At 40.2% G+C, this 22,464-nt stretch overlaps 1 protein-coding gene across 1 annotated transcript in view; it reads left to right on the top strand.

Moving 5' to 3' along the window:
- Positions 1-5: 5 nt before the first annotated feature.
- NEK9 (NIMA related kinase 9) overlaps positions 6-22,464 on the top strand; it is a gene marked incomplete at its 5' end in the record, with an annotated part of 38,941 nt that continues 16,482 nt past the window's right edge. Inside the window, 15 exon segments of the mRNA XM_015558003.1 lie at positions 6-107; positions 3,674-3,851; positions 6,028-6,083; positions 6,623-6,693; positions 8,136-8,241; positions 9,909-10,040; positions 11,850-11,960; positions 12,929-12,993; positions 15,348-15,398; positions 15,857-16,049; positions 18,441-18,585; positions 19,201-19,401; positions 19,722-19,768; positions 20,996-21,151; positions 21,927-21,955. Of these exon segments, the coding sequence (XP_015413489.1) occupies positions 6-107; positions 3,674-3,851; positions 6,028-6,083; positions 6,623-6,693; positions 8,136-8,241; positions 9,909-10,040; positions 11,850-11,960; positions 12,929-12,993; positions 15,348-15,398; positions 15,857-16,049; positions 18,441-18,585; positions 19,201-19,401; positions 19,722-19,768; positions 20,996-21,151; positions 21,927-21,955 (1,643 nt within the window).

The following is a 22,464-nucleotide window of genomic DNA, read 5'->3' as shown; positions in this document are numbered from 1 at the left end:
GGCCGCGAGCGGGCGGCGCGGCGGAGCAGGAGGAGCTGCACTACTTCCCCATCCGCGTCCTGGGCCGCGGCGCCTTCGGGGAGGCCACGCTGTACCGCCGCACCGAGGTAGCGGCCCGGCCCCTGCCCGCCGCCGGCCCCGCGCTGGGAATGGGTTAGGTCGCCGCCGTCCCGGCTGGTCGTTTCTGTTTAGCCCGGGGACGGAGCAAGGCCTGGAACCTCCTCGTAGCCTTAGTTTCCCCATCTGTAAAATGGGGTTAGTCAGAACCACCTTTAGAATAAACTTTAAAGGTCATGTTGAGAATTAAGCGACGATGCTTTACCAAGTGTAAACCCGAAGTGATGTGTGAGTGTGAGGCGTTGTCCAGACTTCACTTCCTCCCCCGCTTTGGGGCTCTCCGAGGTCAGGGAGGGGCGGAGGCAGCTCCGATGTCTTTGCCGGTGTCTGTAAGTTCCGATGTGAACACTCAGTTGGAGATTTTTCTTGAAGGTGGTTGGGAGGCCGGGGTGTGTTGGCTTCTTCATCAGTATTTACCCAGCAGCTTTATGCCTGGGTAATACCTTTTTTGTTGTATCCTAAGCCACTAAGTCTTAACTTTGGGGGGCACGAGGACTCCTTTGAGAACCTAAGGTGAACACAATCGCCCCATCCACATTTGCACCCCTACGCTTTCTTCGAAGAGATCCGTGGGTCACTGACCCCCTAAGTTCACAATGTGTACTAACTAAAGCCCCGAAGTGGTGACTCCACTTTACAAAAAACTAACCGTAAACTGACTTTGATCAATAAAGCTTCAAAACCTAAGCTTTAGATAGGTAAGCGTTGAATGGGAACTTGCTGGTTACTGAAGCTGAGTCATCCATCTGTGGTTGTGTGTGTTCCAAGCTAACCTAGTTTTAAGGCTGAAAGATGGGGGAGAGAGGTGGTTGCAGGAGAATGTCTTTACGTGTTCTTTTCCCCCCTAATTCACATTAATGTATGGTGTTAGAGTTACTGTTAGTGTTCTAGTTTCTTTCTTTTTTTTTTTTTAAGATATGTTTTTATTGATTCAGGGCGCAGCGGGCCAGGGAGGGCGGAGGAAACGCCGCCGGGCCGGAAGCACCCACAACTGCTTCCGGGTCAGGAGGCAGGGGCTCCCATGGAACCTCGCTGGGTGGCGGGGCTGCCGGAGCCGCGGGCTGGCTTTTGAATTGGTTGTGGTTAGCAGATAATCATTGTACTTTAAAAACCAAAAGCACGAGTGAATTGCTTTAAGAAAATGTAAATCCTCAGGAAAGCTTCTGGCATTCTTCTAATTCCTTAACCAATTACAAATAAAACAATGACCTCAAACTACGCCTTCGGGGAGGCCACGCTGTACCGCCGCACCGAGGTAGCGGCCCGGCCCCTGCCCGCCGCCGGCCCCGCGCTGGGAATGGGTTAGGTCGCCGCCGTCCCGGCTGGTCGTTTCTGTTTAGCCCGGGGACGGAGCAAGGCCTGGAACCTCCTCGTAGCCTTAGTTTCCCCATCTGTAAAATGGGGTTAGTCAGAACCACCTTTAGAATAAACTTTAAAGGTCATGTTGAGAATTAAGCGACGATGCTTTACCAAGTGTAAACCCGAAGTGATGTGTGAGTGTGAGGCGTTGTCCAGACTTCACTTCCTCCCCCGCTTTGGGGCTCTCCGAGGTCAGGGAGGGGCGGAGGCAGCTCCGATGTCTTTGCCGGTGTCTGTAAGTTCCGATGTGAACACTCAGTTGGAGATTTTTCTTGAAGGTGGTTGGGAGGCCGGGGTGTGTTGGCTTCTTCATCAGTATTTACCCAGCAGCTTTATGCCTGGGTAATACCTTTTTTGTTGTATCCTAAGCCACTAAGTCTTAACTTTGGGGGGCACGAGGACTCCTTTGAGAACCTAAGGTGAACACAATCGCCCCATCCACATTTGCACCCCTACGCTTTCTTCGAAGAGATCCGTGGGTCACTGACCCCCTAAGTTCACAATGTGTACTAACTAAAGCCCCGAAGTGGTGACTCCACTTTACAAAAAACTAACCGTAAACTGACTTTGATCAATAAAGCTTCAAAACCTAAGCTTTAGATAGGTAAGCGTTGAATGGGAACTTGCTGGTTACTGAAGCTGAGTCATCCATCTGTGGTTGTGTGTGTTCCGCGCTAACCTAGTTTTAAGGCTGAAAGATGGGGGAGAGAGGTGGTTGCAGGAGAATGTCTTTACGTGTTCTTTTCCCCCCTAATTCACATTAATGTATGGTGTTAGAGTTACTGTTAGTGTTCTAGTTTCTTTCTTTTTTTTTTTTTAAGATATGTTTTTATTGATTCAGGGCGAGGGAGAGAGAAACATCAGTGATGAGAATCATTGATCGGCTGCCTCCTGCACGCCCCCTACTGGGGATGGAGCCCAAGGGGGCGTGTGCCCTGACAAGAATCCTACCCTGACCCTCCTGGCTCACAGGTGAATGCTCAACCCCTGAACCACATCAGCCAGGCAGAATTCTGTTTTCTTATTGGTACTCACAATATGAGAAAGGAGATGAGCGTTAGTGTACCTATCTATAGTTAAAGAAACCAAAAGTATATTTAAATGACTGGCTCACTTAAATTGGAAGTAAATCTTCGGCTGAACCAAGTTCTATACCTCTTTGCCCCATGCCTTTCCATTATCATCATGTTGAACTTAATTACTGAGGTTGTTTTAAGTTAAATTTGATTACACTTCCCCAAAAACGATGTAATATTATCCATATCACCAAATATTTATTAGATCTGTGTATTTACAAAGATTTAATTAGAAGCAGCTCTTTCCTTCAAGAAGCTTCTATTTCAATGGAAAGACCAGTTCGTAAACAAATAACATTTAGGTTGTATGTATCTTTGAAAAGAATGGACAAATCATTTCAGTGTATGACCTCTGAAAATTAAGAGAATGGTTGCATTGAGTAAATGTATAGCAAAAGGTTCATTAGGACCTTCCCAAAAAGGTTTAATGGCTAGCAGAGCCATGCTAAAGTCTGGGGAGGGTTGTTTAGGCAGAGTTGTTCCTGGGCTGGGGAGCAGTGTCAGAAAAGAATTAGAGATATTATAAAAGAGAGGATATTGGGAGCTGCAGGTAAGTTTTCATGAATAGAGAAAAACATGTAATACATAAAAGTGACAGGAGATAGAGTTGCAAAATGGGCAGTATGAGTTAAATGAACTCAAAGGGCTTAGCTATGACTTCTTATCCAGAAAGAGTAAATAAAAATCACTAAGAGAAATCTAAATTGATAATATTAGAGGCAAGTTTAATTTTCGTTTTACAAGAAACTGGTCACCCATAGATAACTACTCTCCAGTTCTCTATTTCTCTAATATTCTAGCCCCTACTACAGCGCTCATCATGACTAACAGTCTGTCATATGTCACTCAACAGAATCTTTGAAATTTCTTCCATCCCATATTTTTACATGGAATTGATATCATACAAATTAAGTGTAGCAATAAGGTCCTGCAGCAAATTATGATGCTCAATTGTATGCGGAACCTTGAAAGTCTGTTCATGATTTTTGTTTAAAGGAAGAAATAGAAGCAGTCAGTCTCTTCCCATCTAGGAAGTTTTTTTCCTAGGTTTACAGATCCATGTGTGGATTTACTTGCTACCAGGCAAGAGGAAAACACTATTAACTGTTGCTGTGTTGTAGGATGATTCATTGGTTGTGTGGAAGGAAGTTGATTTGACCCGACTGTCGGAGAAGGAACGACGGGATGCCTTGAATGAGATTGTTATCCTGGCACTGCTGCAGCATGACAACATTATTGCCTATTACAATCACTTCATGGACAACACCACCCTGCTGATTGAGCTGGAATATTGTAACGGTAAGGTAGAATTCAGTGGGACTTCCTTCAGCAAGACAGTCTGTTCATTCTTACCTTGAAGTGGATTAAAAAAGAAAAGACATACAGTGATCAGAACTTTAAATGGGTTTCTTGAGTTTAGAGAATTCGTTTTGAAGTGACGCACAAAATAAAGGGAGGGACTTTTCCCTGCATTCTCAAATTCTGCCTTGTGATTACAGTTTCATCTTCAAATCACGTGTTCAGTTGGGTTTTACATTCATTTTTCAAGGTTTTTTTTTTCCTCACAAAATGACATAAGTTAGGCATTAGAGACATACTGTGGCTTGGTAAAATATTTAATGAAATCTTACAAGTGATAACTGATTTATGTTGACTCCAGTGAAAGCTATCCTATTAAAAAGTGGTCCAAAGGTCATAACTGAATGAAAATGATAATATAGTAAAGCATGGCTTTATTTATCTGGTCTCTGATTTCTTGGGACCATTTTGCTTGTAAGATAGCAGTATGGTCCAGTTGTTAAAAAAATAGACTCTGAACCCACATCCCAAGCTTCATGACTTTAGCTCTGTAACCTTGCACAAGAAACTTAACTTTTCTGTGTCTCAGCTTACAAGTTTGTTGATAACAGTTCATAACATACATCTTAGGGTTATTGTATTAAATGACTCTGTAAAGACCCTAGCATTGTACTTGATATATAGCAAATGTTTGATTTATAATGAACTAAGTATTACCCTTATTACATAAGAGAGTCTCCCCAGTCCTTTCCTGAGCTGCATGCTATAGTGGTCTCCCATATTCTTCACTTAAATCTCTAAGAGAAAGCTCCTCGATTCTAACTTTCTTATCTAGACTCCTGTATATCATGGTTGTCCTGGTTCTGTTCAACCGTACATGCACAAGATTATAATAGAGATTTCTGAAGTAGCAGAAGCCTCAAGTAGTTAACTTCCTTTGTGGTTAGGAGATCTAGAACAAATGGTACCTTTATTGAAACTTCTAGTTACTAAATTAGGGGGTTAGGGAGGGAGAGAAAGTTGTGAAACTTAGCCAGGGCTAAAGTGTAAGTTATAGTTGCAGGTAGAAGTAAAATGACCCATGATCATTTATAGTCTGTACTAGAGGCCCGATGCACGAAATTCGTGCACGGGGCTCGGCCCTTGCAGCCCCGGCTGCCTCAGCCCTAGCAGCCCCGGCTGCTTCATGGCCCCTCAGCCCCACCCACTGGTCGTTCCAGAAGGTTGTTCTGGAAGGTCATTCCAGAAGGTCATTCTGCTGTCCAATCTAATTACCATATTAGCTCTTGATTATATAGGATTACTTGATAAAAGAAAGGGAGAAGCAAATTCAGACTTATTCTGCAGTAATGATTTAGTAAAGGGAGTAATGATTAGAAACAATCTAGGGAAACGATTTCATTCTTTTTTATCTCATGGCACAAATAAATTAATTACAAAATTCTGTGACACACCAAAAAATACATTTTTTTGCAGATCTGACAAAAAATAAGGTATAATTTCGATCCACAAACACCAGATACTGTTGTGTTGGCTGTTGTCATTTTTTTATTTGACAACCTAAGGGAAAAGAGGTTAGTGCCCCTGACTAAATAGTCAGGTAATGCATGTTTTAGAAGTTCTTGCAGCACACCAGTGTGCCTCTGTGGCACATCAGGGTACCGCTCCACACTGGTTGAAAATTGCTGGTCTAGGGTATTCCCTAAACTTTGGAAAATATTTTCAGTGGAAAGAAAAGGAAGTTTATATATACCTGTAAATACAAAACATTTTATCACTGGTGTAACCCAAATGTTCTCATAGTCATACTGAGAGAGATGTTACAAAAATGTTGCAGATTCTTTTAAAAGAAGTTCTAGAAAAGAAAATCACCTGATTTTGAAGACATTCAAGGTATTGTCACTAATTGGGGTACTATAGGAATGGTTTTTACTCTCTTTTCAAAATGTCTTACTTCCTGTTTTTGTATTGAGCCTCTTCCATTAGAGAGGGGAATCTCTGAAGAATATTTTGATACAGTACTTGAGAGATGGAAAAGTCAAGAGGGAAGGAGGGATTTCCTTGGGAGAGGAAGCAGAATCCTTCATTTGTGTTACCTGTGAAAATCCTAGTAGATACAGGAACCAAGCTTTGATCTCTATTAAGCAATTCAAACCTGTCTCTTGTTTAATTGCAGGAGGAAACCTGTATGACAAAATCCTTCGTCAGAAGGACAAGTTGTTTGAGGAAGAGGTAATTCATATTTCTATGGTAGGAAGCTAGAATTGTAATGTGTTGTATTCTGGTTCTGTATTAACTCTTCCAACAATGAAGAGTATTTTTTTTCCTTTTGTTCACACTTCTTCCAGGCTCTGGTTGACATTCATGAGAAAGGAAACCTCTAACAAGGAAGCTGTCTATAGCTGCTTCCTAAATGGTTTACCTCCACATCATGATTCTCTATGGGCTTTCTTTTCCGGTTCTGTTACTGCATACTGGTATGCCCAGTTTTCTATACCTTTGCATTCTTCCCAGATTTCTTTTCACACGTCTGCTTCACCATACTATACCTGATACTGACATTGGAACTACTTTATGATGACCTGCTTTTTCTTTTTACCCCTTACCACTTTTCTTTCTTTGCCTGTTCAACCCACAAGCAAGAGATGTCAAGTCATGTTAAATCGTAACTTCTGGTTGCAGCTTCCTTCATTTTATTTGTTTGAGAAAGAGTATTTAAATCGAATTTTTGTTTGTTTCCAGTCCAAATATAATTTATTTTTTCTCTGCAGATGGTGGTGTGGTACCTGTTTCAGATTGTTTCAGCAGTGAGCTGTATCCATAAAGCTGGAATCCTTCATAGGTAATGAGTGAAAGAATATGGGATTGATTCCTCCCCACCAATCCAACCCCTACCTTGGGTGCCTCCCATCAGTACTTGATTAAGCAGGCAGGGCTTTTACATCTGTATATTTTTAAATCTTTATTTATTGATTTTAGAGGGATATGGGAGAGAGAGAGACATCGATTTGTTATTCTACTTATTTCAGTGGTTGATTCTTGTACGTGCCCTGACTGGGAATCAAACCCTCAACCTTGGTGTTTCAGGACAGTGCTTCTAACCAACTGAGCTACCCAGCCAGGGCACACTGACATATTTTAGAAACGAAAGTGAATAACGAAGGGTGTTATATTTTCTTACTGAAATTAAACCATGTCTGTGATATAGGAAGAATTTCCTTAATAGCTAAGTACTGCTCAGTCATTTTTTAAGAGAGCTTTTAGGGTTCCTTTCATTAATTCATCAGTAAAGTCTAGAAGCCACTATGAGAAGTGGTATTAGATTGGTTGGAATTCACAGTAAATGTTTTCTCTGAACAATAATTGGCCATTGTTTTTAATTCTATAATTCTTTTAATTTGAGTAAAAAGCCTATTTATTTTGTATAATTAATTGTACACTTATACTAGATCGTTGGGTGGAGGAACAGTTTTCTGTTCATTTCTAGCTATAGGAGAGAGCCATTATGAACATTGCCACATCATTATGTCCTGTTTTTTAAAATTTATCTTTATTGTCAAAGTCATTATATCCTCCTTGAGTCATTAACCATTGCCAGAGACTAGTGTATCTACACCAGTATTTCTTTTTTGTTGGTTTATTAATTGTTGACTTATACTCTTGATAGCTATTGAATGACTACTGCATATCATTTTCTTTTCAAAAATTACAAAGAATATTGTTCTGCTTTTTTTGCATTTTTCAGTAAAGGAAGCTAGAATGTAAACCAGGTACAGTTTGTTTAACATGTGGTCAATTCTTCTTTAGAAAAATAGCCAGTGATTTTATTTAGGTGCTCTACACAGCCTAGTCATGTTACTACGGGGATAGGCAGCCTCTTCTCTTGCCTTAACAGATTTGAAACTTTGGCACCAACCAAGTGTTAAAATTGCCTTGATATTACTTCATTCAAAGCATACATGGTAATTGAAGAAGTAGTATACCTTGTAGGAATTATAATTACCTGGGACACGATTTTTTTCTTACCCTCTCAGCTTTTCTTATTGGCTTTAGTGGTATGGGAGGCATCCCTGTGCCATGAAGCCCTGGAGGATGAAGTTTAATTTTCTACTTCACTCTACCAAGTCCCCTTTTCAGTGTGAAAGTGATGGCCGTTTGGATTCATAACAGTCTGAGCAATGGTGACACACTCATTTTTATTCTCTAATCCTGGGTGTGGTAGATGAGATTAAAACAATCAACTATAGGGCCTTGCTATCCAGCATCTTTCTTTTTTTTCCCCAGAGATATAAAGACATTAAATATTTTTCTGACCAAGGCAAACCTGATAAAACTTGGAGATTATGGCCTAGCAAAGAAACTTAATTCTGAATATTCCATGGCTGAGACGGTAAGCGCATGTTGCCTTGTCTTACTTTTTTCCTTTTCCTTTCTAGCACCATGAGATGTAACTATTCCCCTTAAACCTGCATCCTTTTCTCAGTAGTCTTGCAGATTCTCCATACTTTTAAAACAAATCTGCAGGAGTCTTTTTCCTGGGCTCACTAACAGGCATTTACATGCTCAGGTGTTCTTTCAAGAGCTATTGTCTGCATTGTCTGTGTGACCTCAAATCCCTTTCTGATGCTTACTAGAGACTTTTCTAAAAAACCACAAAATACTTTACCGCTTTTTCCAGCCTAGGATCTTTAATAGATTTCACTTTATCTCTTAACATTTGAGCTTATGATGTTACACATCTCTTTTTGTGTTTCCTTTGAATTTTTCTGGTTCAGAAGCCATATATTACAAAAAAGGCTGATGCCCAGAGAACAATTTGATCTTTAATATTGTACACAGTCTGAACTGCAGGGTTCCCTTCTCACCTGATCTTAAGAAAGACCATTAGTAAAGCATAAGTTGACCTTTAAGGACAGTGATCTCATCCTTTAAGGAATTATAGAACCCAATTATTACTCTACTGGTTTCACAATGCTCTGTCCTAAAAAGAACTTGAAAATGTAAGTTTAATAAAAATTAATCTTGCCCTAACTGGTTTGGCTCAGTGGCTAGAGCGTCGGCCTGTGGACTCAAGGGTCCCAGGTTCGATTCCTTCCGGTCAGGGCGTGTACCTTGGTTGCGGGCACATCCCCAGGTGGGGGGGCGTGCAGGAGGCGGCTGATCGATGTTTCTCTCTCATCGATGTTTCTAACTCTCTATCCCTCTCCCTTCCTTTCTGTAATCAATAAAATATTTTTTAAAAAAAAATAAAATAAAAATTAATCTTGCTCTGATGATATTTTTTGATAATGTTGCGATATGCCTGCAAGCAATATAGAGACATCCAAGGATGCTGATAGCCAGGGTTGGAATTCTCTGCTTCAGGGATTCGGTCTGCTTGTATAGTGGTGCCGTATTGAGCTTCTGGAAGCAATCATGTCTTTAGATTTTTTTGCATCAAGAATAATCTGATAAAACCAAGATTTGATTTTTCTTAGCCAGTTAATGCAAAGAAGGAATGATAAGAACATTGTAAATGCTGTGTGAGCCATCTGAAAATTTCTTTGCTTTGCTGATTAAAGATAGGGCACTCATTGTCTCTCATCTTGGGAAAGACATGACCTTTATTCAGGACATTTTTATTTTCAAAAAAACTTCATTGCTATGCATTTCAGTCACAACTTTTACCTCTTTACTCATTTACCTTCTCCCCACTGCCAGCTTCCTCCCCGCTTGGTGAGCTTTTACTAAGTATGTCTTTATCTGTATGAAATCTTAGTGGGCCTTGAATGCCTACAAGCCTCTATGATCCAGAAATCACAGAGCTGTTGTGGCTCCCAAATTACCACAGTGCCTTTACCACAGAGATTATTCCTTTATAATTGGCTCAAGAGATTTGATGTGAATAAGATTTCTCCGCATAATGACATCATCTCACAAAAACCATAATGGGATATGCTGATGAATGTTGTATGGTTGTTATCACTAGTTCCTAGGAAATTTAATTTAGTTGTTGAAATATTAATATGGTTACCCCAGAAAAGAAACTATTATTTGATTGTTTTCTTTGTTGTTCAGCTTGTCGGAACTCCATATTACATGTCTCCAGAGCTCTGCCAAGGAGTAAAATACAATTTCAAGTCTGATATCTGGGCAGTAGGCTGCGTCATCTTTGAACTGCTTACGCTAAAGAGAACATTTGATGCTACAGTAAGTTGATGTACTATCTCCACATTGTCCTTGCAAATGGTACCACTTGATTGAGATAATCAACTTCATTTATCCCTGAGCTTTTTTTGTTAATCCTCACCCGAGGATATTCTTCCATTGATTTTTTTAGAGAGTGGAAGGGAGGGGAGGAGACAGCAATGTGAGAGAACCACATCGATTGGTTGCCTCCCACCTGCACTCTGACAAGGGGCGAGGGTTTGAGCCTGCAACTGAGGTACATGCACTTGACCAGAATCAAGCCCTCGACCCTTCAGTCCGAAGGCCGATACTCTATCCACTGAGCCAAACTGGTTAGGGCTGAGCTTCTGATTTTTAGAACAGAAATCAACTGTAGGCAAAAATAACAACTAGTATCCTGGCACGGGCTTAGTAGTGTATTGTTAGAATACTGTAGACCAGATTTATCTCCAATTTGAATTCCCCATTGAATAATCATCAAATAGATCGAATGCTGTGCTTGAATTTGTTAACTATAATTTCAAAACTGGCTTGAGGATCGACTATGTAATGCTACAGTTTAGATAAGCCATTTCATTTCTTATGCTTCAGTACATTTTTTTTAAAAAGCTAAGGCAAATTATATAATACTCATTAAAGTGTTTCGATCTTTTTTATGAAAAATTATTCACTGGCTCTTATTAAAGATTGTTATCATCTTATGGATAACAGTTCTCTTTAAGGTTTTTTTTCTTCTTAAGTAAAGCCCATTGCAAACCAGTGCTTCTCAAATGTTAATACACATGAGAACATAGGAAATCACCTGGGCATCTTGTTAAAATGCAGACCGTTTGAGTAAGTCTGGGGCAGGGCTGACAGCTTCCAGATGCTACTGATGCTACTTGTCTATGGACCACAGTTTGAGTAACAAAAGTGAGTTCACATCTAATCACTTTTACAAACCAGGTGTGAGAACTTAGGCAAATCACTTCATCTCTTTGATCCTCTATTCTATTATCTGTAACAAATAAAAAATATATATTCCTCTCACAGAAATGCTCTGGTTAGTGTATATGAAAAATGCAAGTGTTAGTTGATGCAAATTCATTGGCTTTTCACGTGACCTATTTATTTTTTTAAATTCTGAAGCTTATTCTGGTGTATCATCTAATTCTAGATATTATAGTGGAAGGAAAATGAGTTTTGGAGTCAGATAGACTTTGTTTGGAATTGTGGCTCTATTTTTTACTGTCTGTAGTCTTGGGAAAGTGACATCTCCGAATTGGTAAGGACAATAACCTCCTTGTGTAGTGTTTGCAAGGGTTAAGAAAGATCAGATACATAGCATGCCTGCCTAGGACATACTGGTCTCTATAAATGTGGTGATGATATTATAATAGTAATATTATAATTATCAGCTTATTATTATCATTCACCACCTTGTCTGTTAGAGCGTACTATTACCTGTATACCCATTATTAGGACATATAAATTAGGAGGCAAATTAATTGGCAAAGGAATTTAAAGCCATGAAGCATAGCTAGCCTTGCTTTCCTTTTTCAGGGGATTTAATTGAAGGGTCAGTTTATAATACAGTCTGAATATTAATGCTATTGGCCACATAGTCATATCTCCATGTTGGCCAGTTGGCTTCATTCCATCTGATAGCAGCAGTGCATCCCTAACCATTTCTTGTTGATGCCTAGCAATAGCTATGAAAAGAAGTCAGACCTAATGCAAAACTGTTGCCCCTCCTTTAAATAATAGGCACAGACCTCTCAGAGTCCCTGCTGGCATTTTGTAATGCCGTCTTTATAAAACCAAGAACAATGCAGTCATCATTTCTTATAGAATCCACTCAACTTGTGTGTGAAGATTGTACAAGGAATCCGGGCCATGGAAGTTGATTCTAGTCAGTACTCTTTGGAACTGATCCAGATGGTCCATGCATGCCTTGACCAGGTAAGTGTGACTTACATAGTGATTTCAGTTTAGTATTTTTCCCCTAGCTTTAGTGTTTGAGGTATGACATAGGTGAACCTGCACAAAACCACATCTTCTTTCCCAGGTAGGATGTATTTGTAGCTAGACCCAGAAGGATAGGCATGGGAAATTACTGATAATTGTGTGCTTCAGCCAACAAATTCGTATTTTGTTCTGCTTTGTTCTTTATTACTTTATGAAATTGTGCTCCCTTTTTTTTTAAAGGGATTTCCTTATTCTTTTTTTTTTTTAATCCTCATCTGAGGATATGTTTTTGAGAGAGAGAGAAAGAAAGAGGAACATCAATGTGAGAGAGAAACATCCATCAGTTGCCTCTTGTACGTGCCCCAACCAGGGATCGAACCTACAACCTTTTGGTGTATGGGACAATGCTCTAACCAACTAAGCAACCTGGCCAAGGTAGTGCTCCATTTTTATGATCAGGATTTTTGTAACTTGCTTTTATAAAAGTATAGTCAGAGGTAATTTAGAGTTCCTAACGTACAGAATATATATAGTTCTAGTATCTCACAGTTTGTCTTTCAGTGTCGCTCTGGGTCAGTATTATTCAAAGTGTGGTTCATGAACCACAGACATGGGGGGAGCATTTACAAGCAAAATGTGAAGATTCCTGGGCCCCAACCCAGACCAACTGGATCAGAATCTCTATGGATAAAGCCCAGAAATCTTTATTTGTAACAAGCACTCAAGATTCTTATGTTCTAAATATATTGAAATTTAAGTGAGGAAGTCTCATTTTCACTCATATACCAGTGTTGATGTTAATGAGATAAACATGAAGTATGGAGTGTGACATAATAAATTATGTTTTTTAAAACCAAAGGATAATATACAGTGGTCTTTGAATAATTAACCAATAACCTTCTAAAAGGAAATAAAAAGCCTCTTTAGATCCCATTTTGCCCATTCCCTTTTGTACTTTGTAGGATCCTGAGCAGAGACCCACTGCAGATGAACTGCTAGATCGCCCCCTTCTCAGGAAACGTAGGAGGTAAAGTACAAAAAAAGTCACTCTGTTGTCTTTCCGTAGGTGATTGACTGTTAGTGATCTGATCAGAATACCACAAAGAGGGTGGTGGTGTTTCCTGACTTAGCCGCTCTGGTGCTATTTATTACCAACATCTCTGCCTTCATTATTTGGGGGTAGCTCCTGACTTTTACCTCCTTAGCCTGTGCTATTTTGTTCTAAATTTACACTGGTGAGACCCTAGGACCCCCCACCCATCTATGAGTTTTAATCTAGAGTTAAGCGTTAGAGTTTAGTAATTAAGGGAAGACATCCTTAGGTTTGTATCTGAGTTCTGTCATTATATTTGTCAAGTTATATAACATCTCTGTTCCTTACTTTTCTCCCCCATAAAGTGAGGTAGGGTGAGGTTTAAAGGTGCTCAATAATTGTTGGACAGGAGCTTGGATTTGGACCTGACCCTTTTTTTTTAAGTACATTCCTTTAGATGGTAGGTTAGAGCTGGAGGATACCTTTTTTTTTTTTTAAATATATTTTATTGATTTTTTACAGAGAGGAAGGGAGAGAGATAGTTAGAAACATCGATGAGAGAGAAACATCGATCAACCGCCTCCTGCACACTCCCCACTGGGGATGTGCCCGCAACCCAGGTACATGCCCCCGACCGGAATCGAACCTGGGACCCTTCAGTCCGCAGGCCGACGCTCTATCCACTGAGCCAAACCGGTTTCGGCTGGAGGATACCTTTTGCCCATTTCCTAAAGTCAAGCTTGATTGATTCCTAACAGGTTGTTTGCTGAGATCTATTCTATTAGAGGGCTCTAGTGATAAGAAAGAGGGCCTTTATGCCTCACCTCCTGCAGGAGGCTTCAAACCCTTACTTAAAGGAAGAGGTATTCTTTATCCTTCTTAAATGTTCTAGTCTGTATTTCATCCTATTATATTATTTTGCCTTACTACCCTTTTTTCTCCCCTACCAGCTCTTTGTTTCTGTATCTCCCCAATATTCAGGCATTTACTATGCTCTTTTTCAAGCTTACCCTTTAGATACATTAAGTACATCCCTAATTCCACAAATGTTTTCTGTTTGGTCAGTGCCTTTATTCTGTTATGTCATTTAATTAATCTTTTATGCTTCTTTTCCAAAACAGTGTTTTAGTGCCTAGAATTATGTGTGATACTCCAGGTGCAGCAGTGTGACCTTACATTTATGTTCTGTGTATATTCAAGCATTGTCACTCTTTGGGGCTGCTTAATATTTAAATTTTTTATCTGATTTATTTCCCAATAGTATTAGCACTATTTTAATCTCTTATTATTTCTATTTATAATTTTTAATTGCAATTTTTATTGAGATAATTGTAGATTTACATACATATATTGTATAAAACTTTGTACTTTGATGGAAAAATGTAAGCCAAAGAGCTTTCCAGATGAATCACAGACACAGGAAGTTGTGGGAAGTATTCAGGAAACCCTAAGTCCTGTTTGGCTAGATTAGTGGTGGTTATACTCACAGGGCTCTCAAGAGCAACATTTCCGAAGCTCTCAAAAAATATTGATGCCTAAGACCATCCCAGGAATTCAGCTATAATCAATTTAATCAGAATGAGAACCCTGAGCTAAAACATGGGCAGTAAATAAAGGGAAGGAAGGCTGGAAAGGTAGGTAGAAAATTTTGAGTGCCAGACAAAGGAATTTGTGCTTAGTTCAAGATAAGTACAGAAGTATTGGATGTGTATGAGAGGACAGTTCATGTGATGAGAGGCAGCCTAAGAATTACTTAACAGTAATAATGTCAGTGTTACATCAGTATAGGCTGGGTAAAGTGGATTGGAGCTGTGGTGAGACCAATTAGGAAGTGCTATCATATTCCAGGTGGGAAGTAAAGATGCCTAGAACTAAGGTGGTGAGACTGGAATAGAGGGGTGAGTATAGAGGACATCGTATAGGTAGAATCTATAGAACTTGTTGACTAGGAGAATGGGGTTAGCAGTTTTAGAAATAGGAAAGCCAGAAAGAAAAGCTGTATGGGAGAGAGATAATGAGCTGAGATTTAGAGATGTTGAGTTTGAGGAGTCAGTGGGCACACTAGATGGAGATGTTGCCAGGTACTTAAAAATGTGTATCAGAGGTCTCAAGGTTCTCTGTTCCAGCCTGGAACATTTCTCAGAGATAGAAAACAAATGACCCCAAACTGCTGCCCCCTTGTATTTAATGAATTGTCTAAAGCCAGGCCTATATAACTGAGTTGTATCAGGGTTCTTTCCTAAAAGTACTATAATGTTGTAGGACACATACAATTTATAGAGGATTAAATCTGTGAAATATATTAAAGAGACACTGGTGCTCATGTATCTTTGCTTTTCTTTTGGTAGAGAGATGGAAGAAAAAGTCACACTGCTTAATGCACCTACAAAGAGACCAAGGTAAATGTTCAAGAGACTCTTGAAAAGTAATATATCTTAAATTACCACCAGGGTGTCTTTCTTTGTTGGGTCTGTGCATTGTTTGATACCAGTAATTAGCCTTTGGCCTCCTTTCAGAAGCCAACATCTGCTTAAATGTCAGATAGTCATTTCTGAGAAAAGGAAAGCTATAATTTCACCCTCATGCTAAAGTGGACATCATTACCATGATGAATGTTGAAAAGTTGAAAAGTGTAGGTGTTCTGGATCAGACTGGAATCTGATCTGGCCGAGCTGTGATGAAGCCCTGAGGCAGGAATTGCAAAGCCTGCAATGATAGAAGGTTAAAATAGGTTGTCAAGAAAGAACATACTTTCTCATACCATAATTGGCAGTTCTTCTCAGCGAACAGACTGGAAGCATTTTTCTATGATACAGTTTTTATGTTAAATGTGCCTTTGTTCTGGGGTTGTTGGCAGGTCAAGCACTGTGAGCGAAGCACCCATTGCTGTGGTAACATCACGAACCAGTGAAGTCTATGTTTGGGGTGGTGGAAAATCCACTCCCCAAAAACTGGATGTCATCAGGAGTGGCTGTAGTGCTCGGCAGGTGTGTGCAGGGAACACCCACTTTGCTGTGGTCACAGTGGAGAAGGAACTGTACACCTGGGTGGTAAGTGAAAGCTCAGTACTTAAGAATAGTGTTGTAAGCATAATTGTTTACTGGACCCAGATGTCTAAGTTGAACATGTGCTGCAGGAGTAGCAGCATGGGCTGATGGAATATAAAGAACATTGATTTTGTCTTTTTAGAGTTCACTGATATATGCCCAAAGCCTGGAACATATTAGGTCTCTTGTAAATTTTTTTTTTTTTTTTAATAAATGAATGAGTGAGAGAAAGAGAGAGAGAAAGAATTAAAAGAGCCAGAGGTTTGGCCTGGCTGGCATGAACCATGAGGTCACAGTTTGATTCCTGGTTAGGGCACTTGTCTGGGTTATGGGCTCAGTCCCCAGTGTGCAGTGTACAGGAGGCAGCCAATCAATGATTCCCTCTCATCATTGATGTTTTTATCTCTCCTTTTCCCTACCTCTCTGAATTTTTTTTTAAGAGCTCTAGGTTTGGACTTAGGAAACTGGACTCTCATTTAAGAAAGTCACTTAATTACCCTATTCTATTACGGTGAGATTCAGAGCAACTAGTATCTGTGAAATAGCTTTGTAAACAAATGAAGCGGTGTGCTGTGGCAGGAAAATTCCAAGACCTCCATCAGTGATTGAAGATGGCTAGGTATATCTTATGTAGGATTTTCCTTTGTTCCCCTCTAGGTTCCATCCTATCTCTCACCTTCTTGAACAGATCACCTCTATTGTTATTTCTTTATCTCCCACTCGTTCCTCATTCACCAACAATGCAACTTTCAGCTCTGTCATTTGATTGAAACTACTCTTAACAAAGTGACTTATAAATTGTGAAAATAAAACAGGTGCTTTTTGTAAGCAAGTCCTTGCTTGATCTCCCAGCAGTATGTGATACAGTTGAAGTTGACCACTCTCTTCTTGAAGCTTTGTCTTCCCTTGGCTTCCATGAGAGCATGTTCCCTTTGCTTTCCTCCTGTTTCTTCAGCTATGCCTTCTCAGGCTCGTTTTAGACTGCTTTTCCTTTACCTGATCTTGTCTTAGGCCCTTGGTTCTCACTCTTCCTCCTCTTCCTGAGAGAGGCCAATTTTTTCTGGTAATTTTCTGTAGGCTTTGGGAGGACAGGCTTTAAATGGGTGACATAATAGAGAAACTCAACTATTGATGGGTAGAAAGAAAGAATGAATGATATGGCATCTATTATAGAGTGGTAACTTGCTATTTCATAAAACACTATCCCTGAAAGAATTAGCCCCTGTGTGTGCTGCCAAAAGTAGAGTGAAATTAGTGCCTTAAAAAAAACATTTATGTAAAGTCTTGTCCTGGCTGGTGTGGCTCAGTTGGTTGGGCAGCGAAAGGTTGCCAGTTCAATTCCCTGTCACGGCACATGCCTGGGTTGCAGGCTTAATGCCTGGTAGGAAGCGTGCAGGAGGCAGCTGATGGATGCTTCACTCTCACATTGCTATTTCTCTCTCTCCCTCTCCCTTCCTTTCTCTCTAGAAATATAAAAATAAAAAATTTATGTGAATTTAGAGTTGAATTATTGAATGAAAAGAATTACTTATCTCTATTAAAATATTGGAAAGTCATTTAGGATTATTCTTTATGCTGTATAGCAGCCTTTTTGATGTAGCCAGATTCTTTATAACTCTTGCATATTTCAGGGAAACTGTGACCAAATTTGTAAAACTTCTAGTGAGTCTATCCAAAAGAATGTACTCCAGTAGAAAATAAATTAGACTATATAAAAGAATTTTTTTATCATCATCCATAATTCTATATAATAAAACCCTAACATGCAAATCGACTGAATGGCGGAATGACCGGTCACTATGATGTGCACTGACCACCAGGGGGCAGACGCACAATGCAGGAGCTGCCCCCTGGTGGTCAGTGTGCTCCCACAGGGGGAGCACCACTCAGCCAGAAGCCAGGCTCATGGCTGGCAAGCGCAGCAGCGGTGGCAGGAGCTGCTCCCCTGGGGAGCAGGCCTAAGCTGGCAGTCGGACATCCCCCCAGGTGTCCCAGACTGCAAAAGGGTGCAGGCTTGGCTGAGGGACACCCCCCCACCCCTCCCCACCCCCAGTACATGAATGTCGTGCACCGGGTCTCTAGTTAAATATATGGTTCACCTTAGAATTAAAAGAAAAAGGCAGAATTGGAACTGTGTCCTTTTAAGACCTGGTGGATATCAATTTGGATACTTTTAAATTTTTACCTGCTGGCAGGAGCTTTTTACTACCTACAATTAAAAGGTTTAATCTAATAGATAAATAAATAACAGTTTAATCTCCTTATCCATTTTTTTTTCATTTCTAAATTTCCAGCTGATATTTTTCCTATTGTTTTTCTTTATAAAAAGTTATATTGAAGATTAGCTTTTTGGCATGAAAAGTTAAAACTTCACAAGACCTCTTCATTTCACAGAACATGCAAGGGGGTACTAAACTCCATGGTCAGCTGGGCCATGGAGACAAAGCCTCCTACCGACAGCCCAAGCATGTGGAAAAGTTGCAAGGCAAAGCTATTCATCAGGTGTCATGTGGTGATGATTTCACTGTCTGTGTGACAGGTAAGCCATCAGCAGAAAGCATCCAAGTGTATTTAATGTGGGGTATTATACTGTGCAGTTTTAGTTGGGATTTTATAACAAAAGACAGTATTCACAGAACCAAAGACAATGAGCAGATATACACAATAACAACATGCTCAATTTGCTATAACATTAAGGGGGGTGATGAGCAAGGAGAAAGCAGGTGGGTAAGAAAGAAGAGGTGGGATGTGGCATGTCCCAGGTATGGAGAAAAATAACTTCACCCCTAGTCAGGTGTGGATAACACTAAATCAAGAATTAAGAGCTAAAATTAAATTTGGCCTTGTCAGTACTCATTTTATGATTTGTTAGTACTTCTCTTTTTCTCTATAAAATAGAGATGACTCCAGTAAAAATGTAAGCCTTTAACATGAGGATACTACTGCTTTTTAAAACTGTTTTTGTAACAGTACAAGTGATCCTATAAATACAAACAACTTTAGACTTGCACAGCCTATCATTCAGATTTCTCTGATGTAATAATCTCATGTGAGCTCATTGGCTGGGGTAGTCCTCATTTTAGTCCTGCCCAGCTTCCTGATTGGACGAAATAAGTCATTCTTTTGATGAGTTGTGCTTTCCTTCCCTTTACAGATGAGGGTCAGCTCTATGCCTTTGGATCTGATTATTATGGCTGCATGGGGGTGGACAAGGTCGCTGGCCCCGAAGTACTAGAGCCCATTCAGCTGAACTTCTTCCTGAACAATCCAGTGGAGCAGGTCTCCTGTGGAGATAATCATGTGGTGGTTTTGACACGAAACAAAGAAGTCTATTCTTGGGGTTGTGGTGAATATGGTAGGTGTAGCCCTGTCTCTGTCCACTTACTCCCAGGCACACTACCTGCTTTCAGGCTTGTGTGCATAAACACATCTTGTAGCCTCTACTTGAGAAGTGTTAATTCAGTAAAGGAGAATCTTACGGGACATTTTCATTGGGAAGGAGGCCCTCATTTTTAAAAAATAATTCTTTATTATTGAAAGTATTATATATGTCCCCTTTTTCCCCCCATTGACCCCCTCCAACCCACCCCCGCCCCAGGTCCTCACCACCCCCTTGTCTGTGTCCATGGGAGGATGCCCTCATTTTAATGATTTTCTTTCTTACGTGTGTCTCAGGACGACTGGGTTTGGATTCGGAAGAGGATTATTATACACCACAAAAGGTAAAATCAGAAGCAGCTGCTTCCTAAAGTCTATCTAGGTCACACAGACTGCATTACTATGTCCTCTTTCTCTGACTCCTCATATCAAGGTGTTTATTTCTGAAATATTTCCTATCTGGGACGCTGACAATCCAGGATTCCAGATTTAGCACTGTGTGGTCTTGTCATCTGACTAAATCATAAAAAATTAACAAAGAGGATACAGCCTCTGTAGACACTGTGGAGTCACATCTTTCTCGGGATGAGAGCTAAAATTAGCTTGTACAGTGAAAAAGTCACATTGAGCTAAATATACCCTGGAAAACTCCTTGGAAAGATATTGGAAAACAGCATACTGTCTTTGAGCCCAACACAATCCTTCTCCCTCCTATTTCCCTAGTTGAACTAGTTTTTGTATTTAGGGCTCACATTGTATAAAACATAATATCTAATTACTCCCATCACTGCAAGAGCTGGCACTTGAAGAGCTTGCACAGGAACTGTAACCAGCTGAGGGAGGAGCACGGTCACCTCTCACACCCACTCTAGGGCACAGGCTTGCCCATTCGAAGGTTGGCTGTAATCCACTATCCCATTCACTGCAAGTGTTTATTTACACTTAAAAAATTAACATATATTTGTGGGGCCATACTCAGTGGGATTATCGACTGCTCCTCTTCTGAAAAGGCTGTAGTCGGAACTTTGAGGTTTGAGTTTTCAGGTTTCAAAGACATCCATCAGGTGCTCCCCCACCCCCCTTTCCCCACCTCCTTCTCCAGCCCTATCTGGTTAGCTGCAGAGGGATGTGAGCATTCGGAAGTCCTAGCTGGTACCTCAGTACTCTGTCTCCTCATTTATAACATAACCAGCCTGGGACCCCACAGGGCTACTGAGTTTCTTTTATAACTGTCCTGAGCTTGCTTTCTCAGAGGGCAGCATCGGCAATGAGCGAAGTCTCTCCTTTCCCAATTTTTCTGAGAAGTTTTCCTAAAGAGGATTGTCCGGAAAACAAGCTTTGACAGGGGCTGTCTGTTTAGCTGACCTGGAACTGCCTTTTACTTTATTATAAAACCTGAGCTTCTTGTTGAAAACAGTAGCCTCTCAGCTGCTGTGCAGACTTGAAGAACGTAGATCAATCTTTACTTCCCTGTAGTCATTCTGTTAAATGTAGGACATTTTTTGGAAAGACTCTCAGGGTTTTTTCCTAATACAAGCTGCATTTGAGGGATTTCTTTTTCCCCCTTGCAGGTGGATGTTCCGAAGGCCTTGATTATTGTTGCTGTTCAATGTGGCTGTGATGGGACATTTCTGCTGACCCAGTCAGGCAAAGTGCTGGCCTGTGGACTCAATGAATTCAACAAACTGGGTCTGAATCAGTGTATGTCTGGCATCATCAACCATGAAGTGAGTATCTCCTCTAGTGTCTGAGCCACATTGTCAGAATCTCTTTGTGAATGGTGTTATTGGTTAGTGACCATGGAATTTGACTTAAGAATAAAGTGACGATCTCACAGACATGTTTGGCAAAAGAAGCCAGCCACAAAAGAGTCCATACTATATAATTCCAATTATGTGAAGTTTAAGAACAGGTGAATTAACTGATGATGGCAGAAGCTAAAACAGTGGTTACTTCTAGGAGGAGGGTAATGGGTATTAACAGAAGGGGTGGAAGAGAGATTATAAACAGTGGTTCTCAACCTTCCTAATGCCACGACCCTTGAATACAGTTCCTCATGTGGTGGTGACCCCCAATTTCATTGTTACAAATTGAACATAATTAAAGCATAGTGATTAATCACAAAAACAATATGTAATTATATATGTGTTTTCCGATGGTCTTAGGTGACCCCTGTGAAAGGGTCATTCGACCCCTAAAGGGGTCGCAACCCACAGGTTGAGAACCGCTGGATTATAAGGTGATGAATGGTCTATATCTTGATCAGGTGATAGTTTTACATTTGTATGCATACAGAAAAATGTATCCAGCTGTCTAACATTTTATAGTTCGTTATACCTCAATAAATAAATTGATTACAAAGAATCAAGTGATGGAATTCAGGTTCTGTCTTACCACTGAAATAGGCATAAGAAAATTAACATTATGAAAATCATATTTCCATGTGCCACATCTCTGGAGAGTTTTTAGATTTATTGTTCCCAAATCACTGATCCTGTACAGGCTTATTACATGTAATTACCATTTACCTCCTTCAAGGATGTCATGAAATTCACCACTGATGCTAATTTTCAGTCTCCTCTTTGTTTTAGTATGAGGAATTTTTATTATTTTCTAAAGAATCAAAAATAAGAGACAAAAGTTTTCTGACTCAATGGAAAAGATAAGAATTAATTTTTAAAGCAGTCTCTGGAGTAGTGATTCTCAAATTCAGGGCAAGTCTAGGGAGGGTGTCTGTGTGGTTTGAAGAGGCATATTCAAAATTACCATTACAGTAGTTCCCCTTTATCCGCTGTTTTGCTTTCTGAGGTTTTAGTTACCCACAGTCAGCCACAGTCCAAAAATATTAAATGGAAAATTCCAGAAATAAGTAATTCATAAATTTTAAATTGCCCACTGTTCTGAGGAGCATGATGAAATTGTGCGTTTCCCCACAATTTGCCTGAAAGGCCTTTTGGTCATTGTGACATTTTCAACCTGTTACCCCTCCATTTTTTACCTCATGAGTCTCCACTTTTGTTTTATCTTGTTGCATACTGCA

The sequence above is a fragment of the Myotis davidii genome, unplaced genomic scaffold, assembly GCF_000327345.1.
Source record: "Myotis davidii unplaced genomic scaffold, ASM32734v1 scaffold309, whole genome shotgun sequence".
Classification (NCBI taxonomy): domain Eukaryota; kingdom Metazoa; phylum Chordata; class Mammalia; order Chiroptera; family Vespertilionidae; genus Myotis; species Myotis davidii.
Note: the sequence above shows the minus strand (reverse complement) of the source record. Positions and strands in the feature narration are given on the sequence as shown.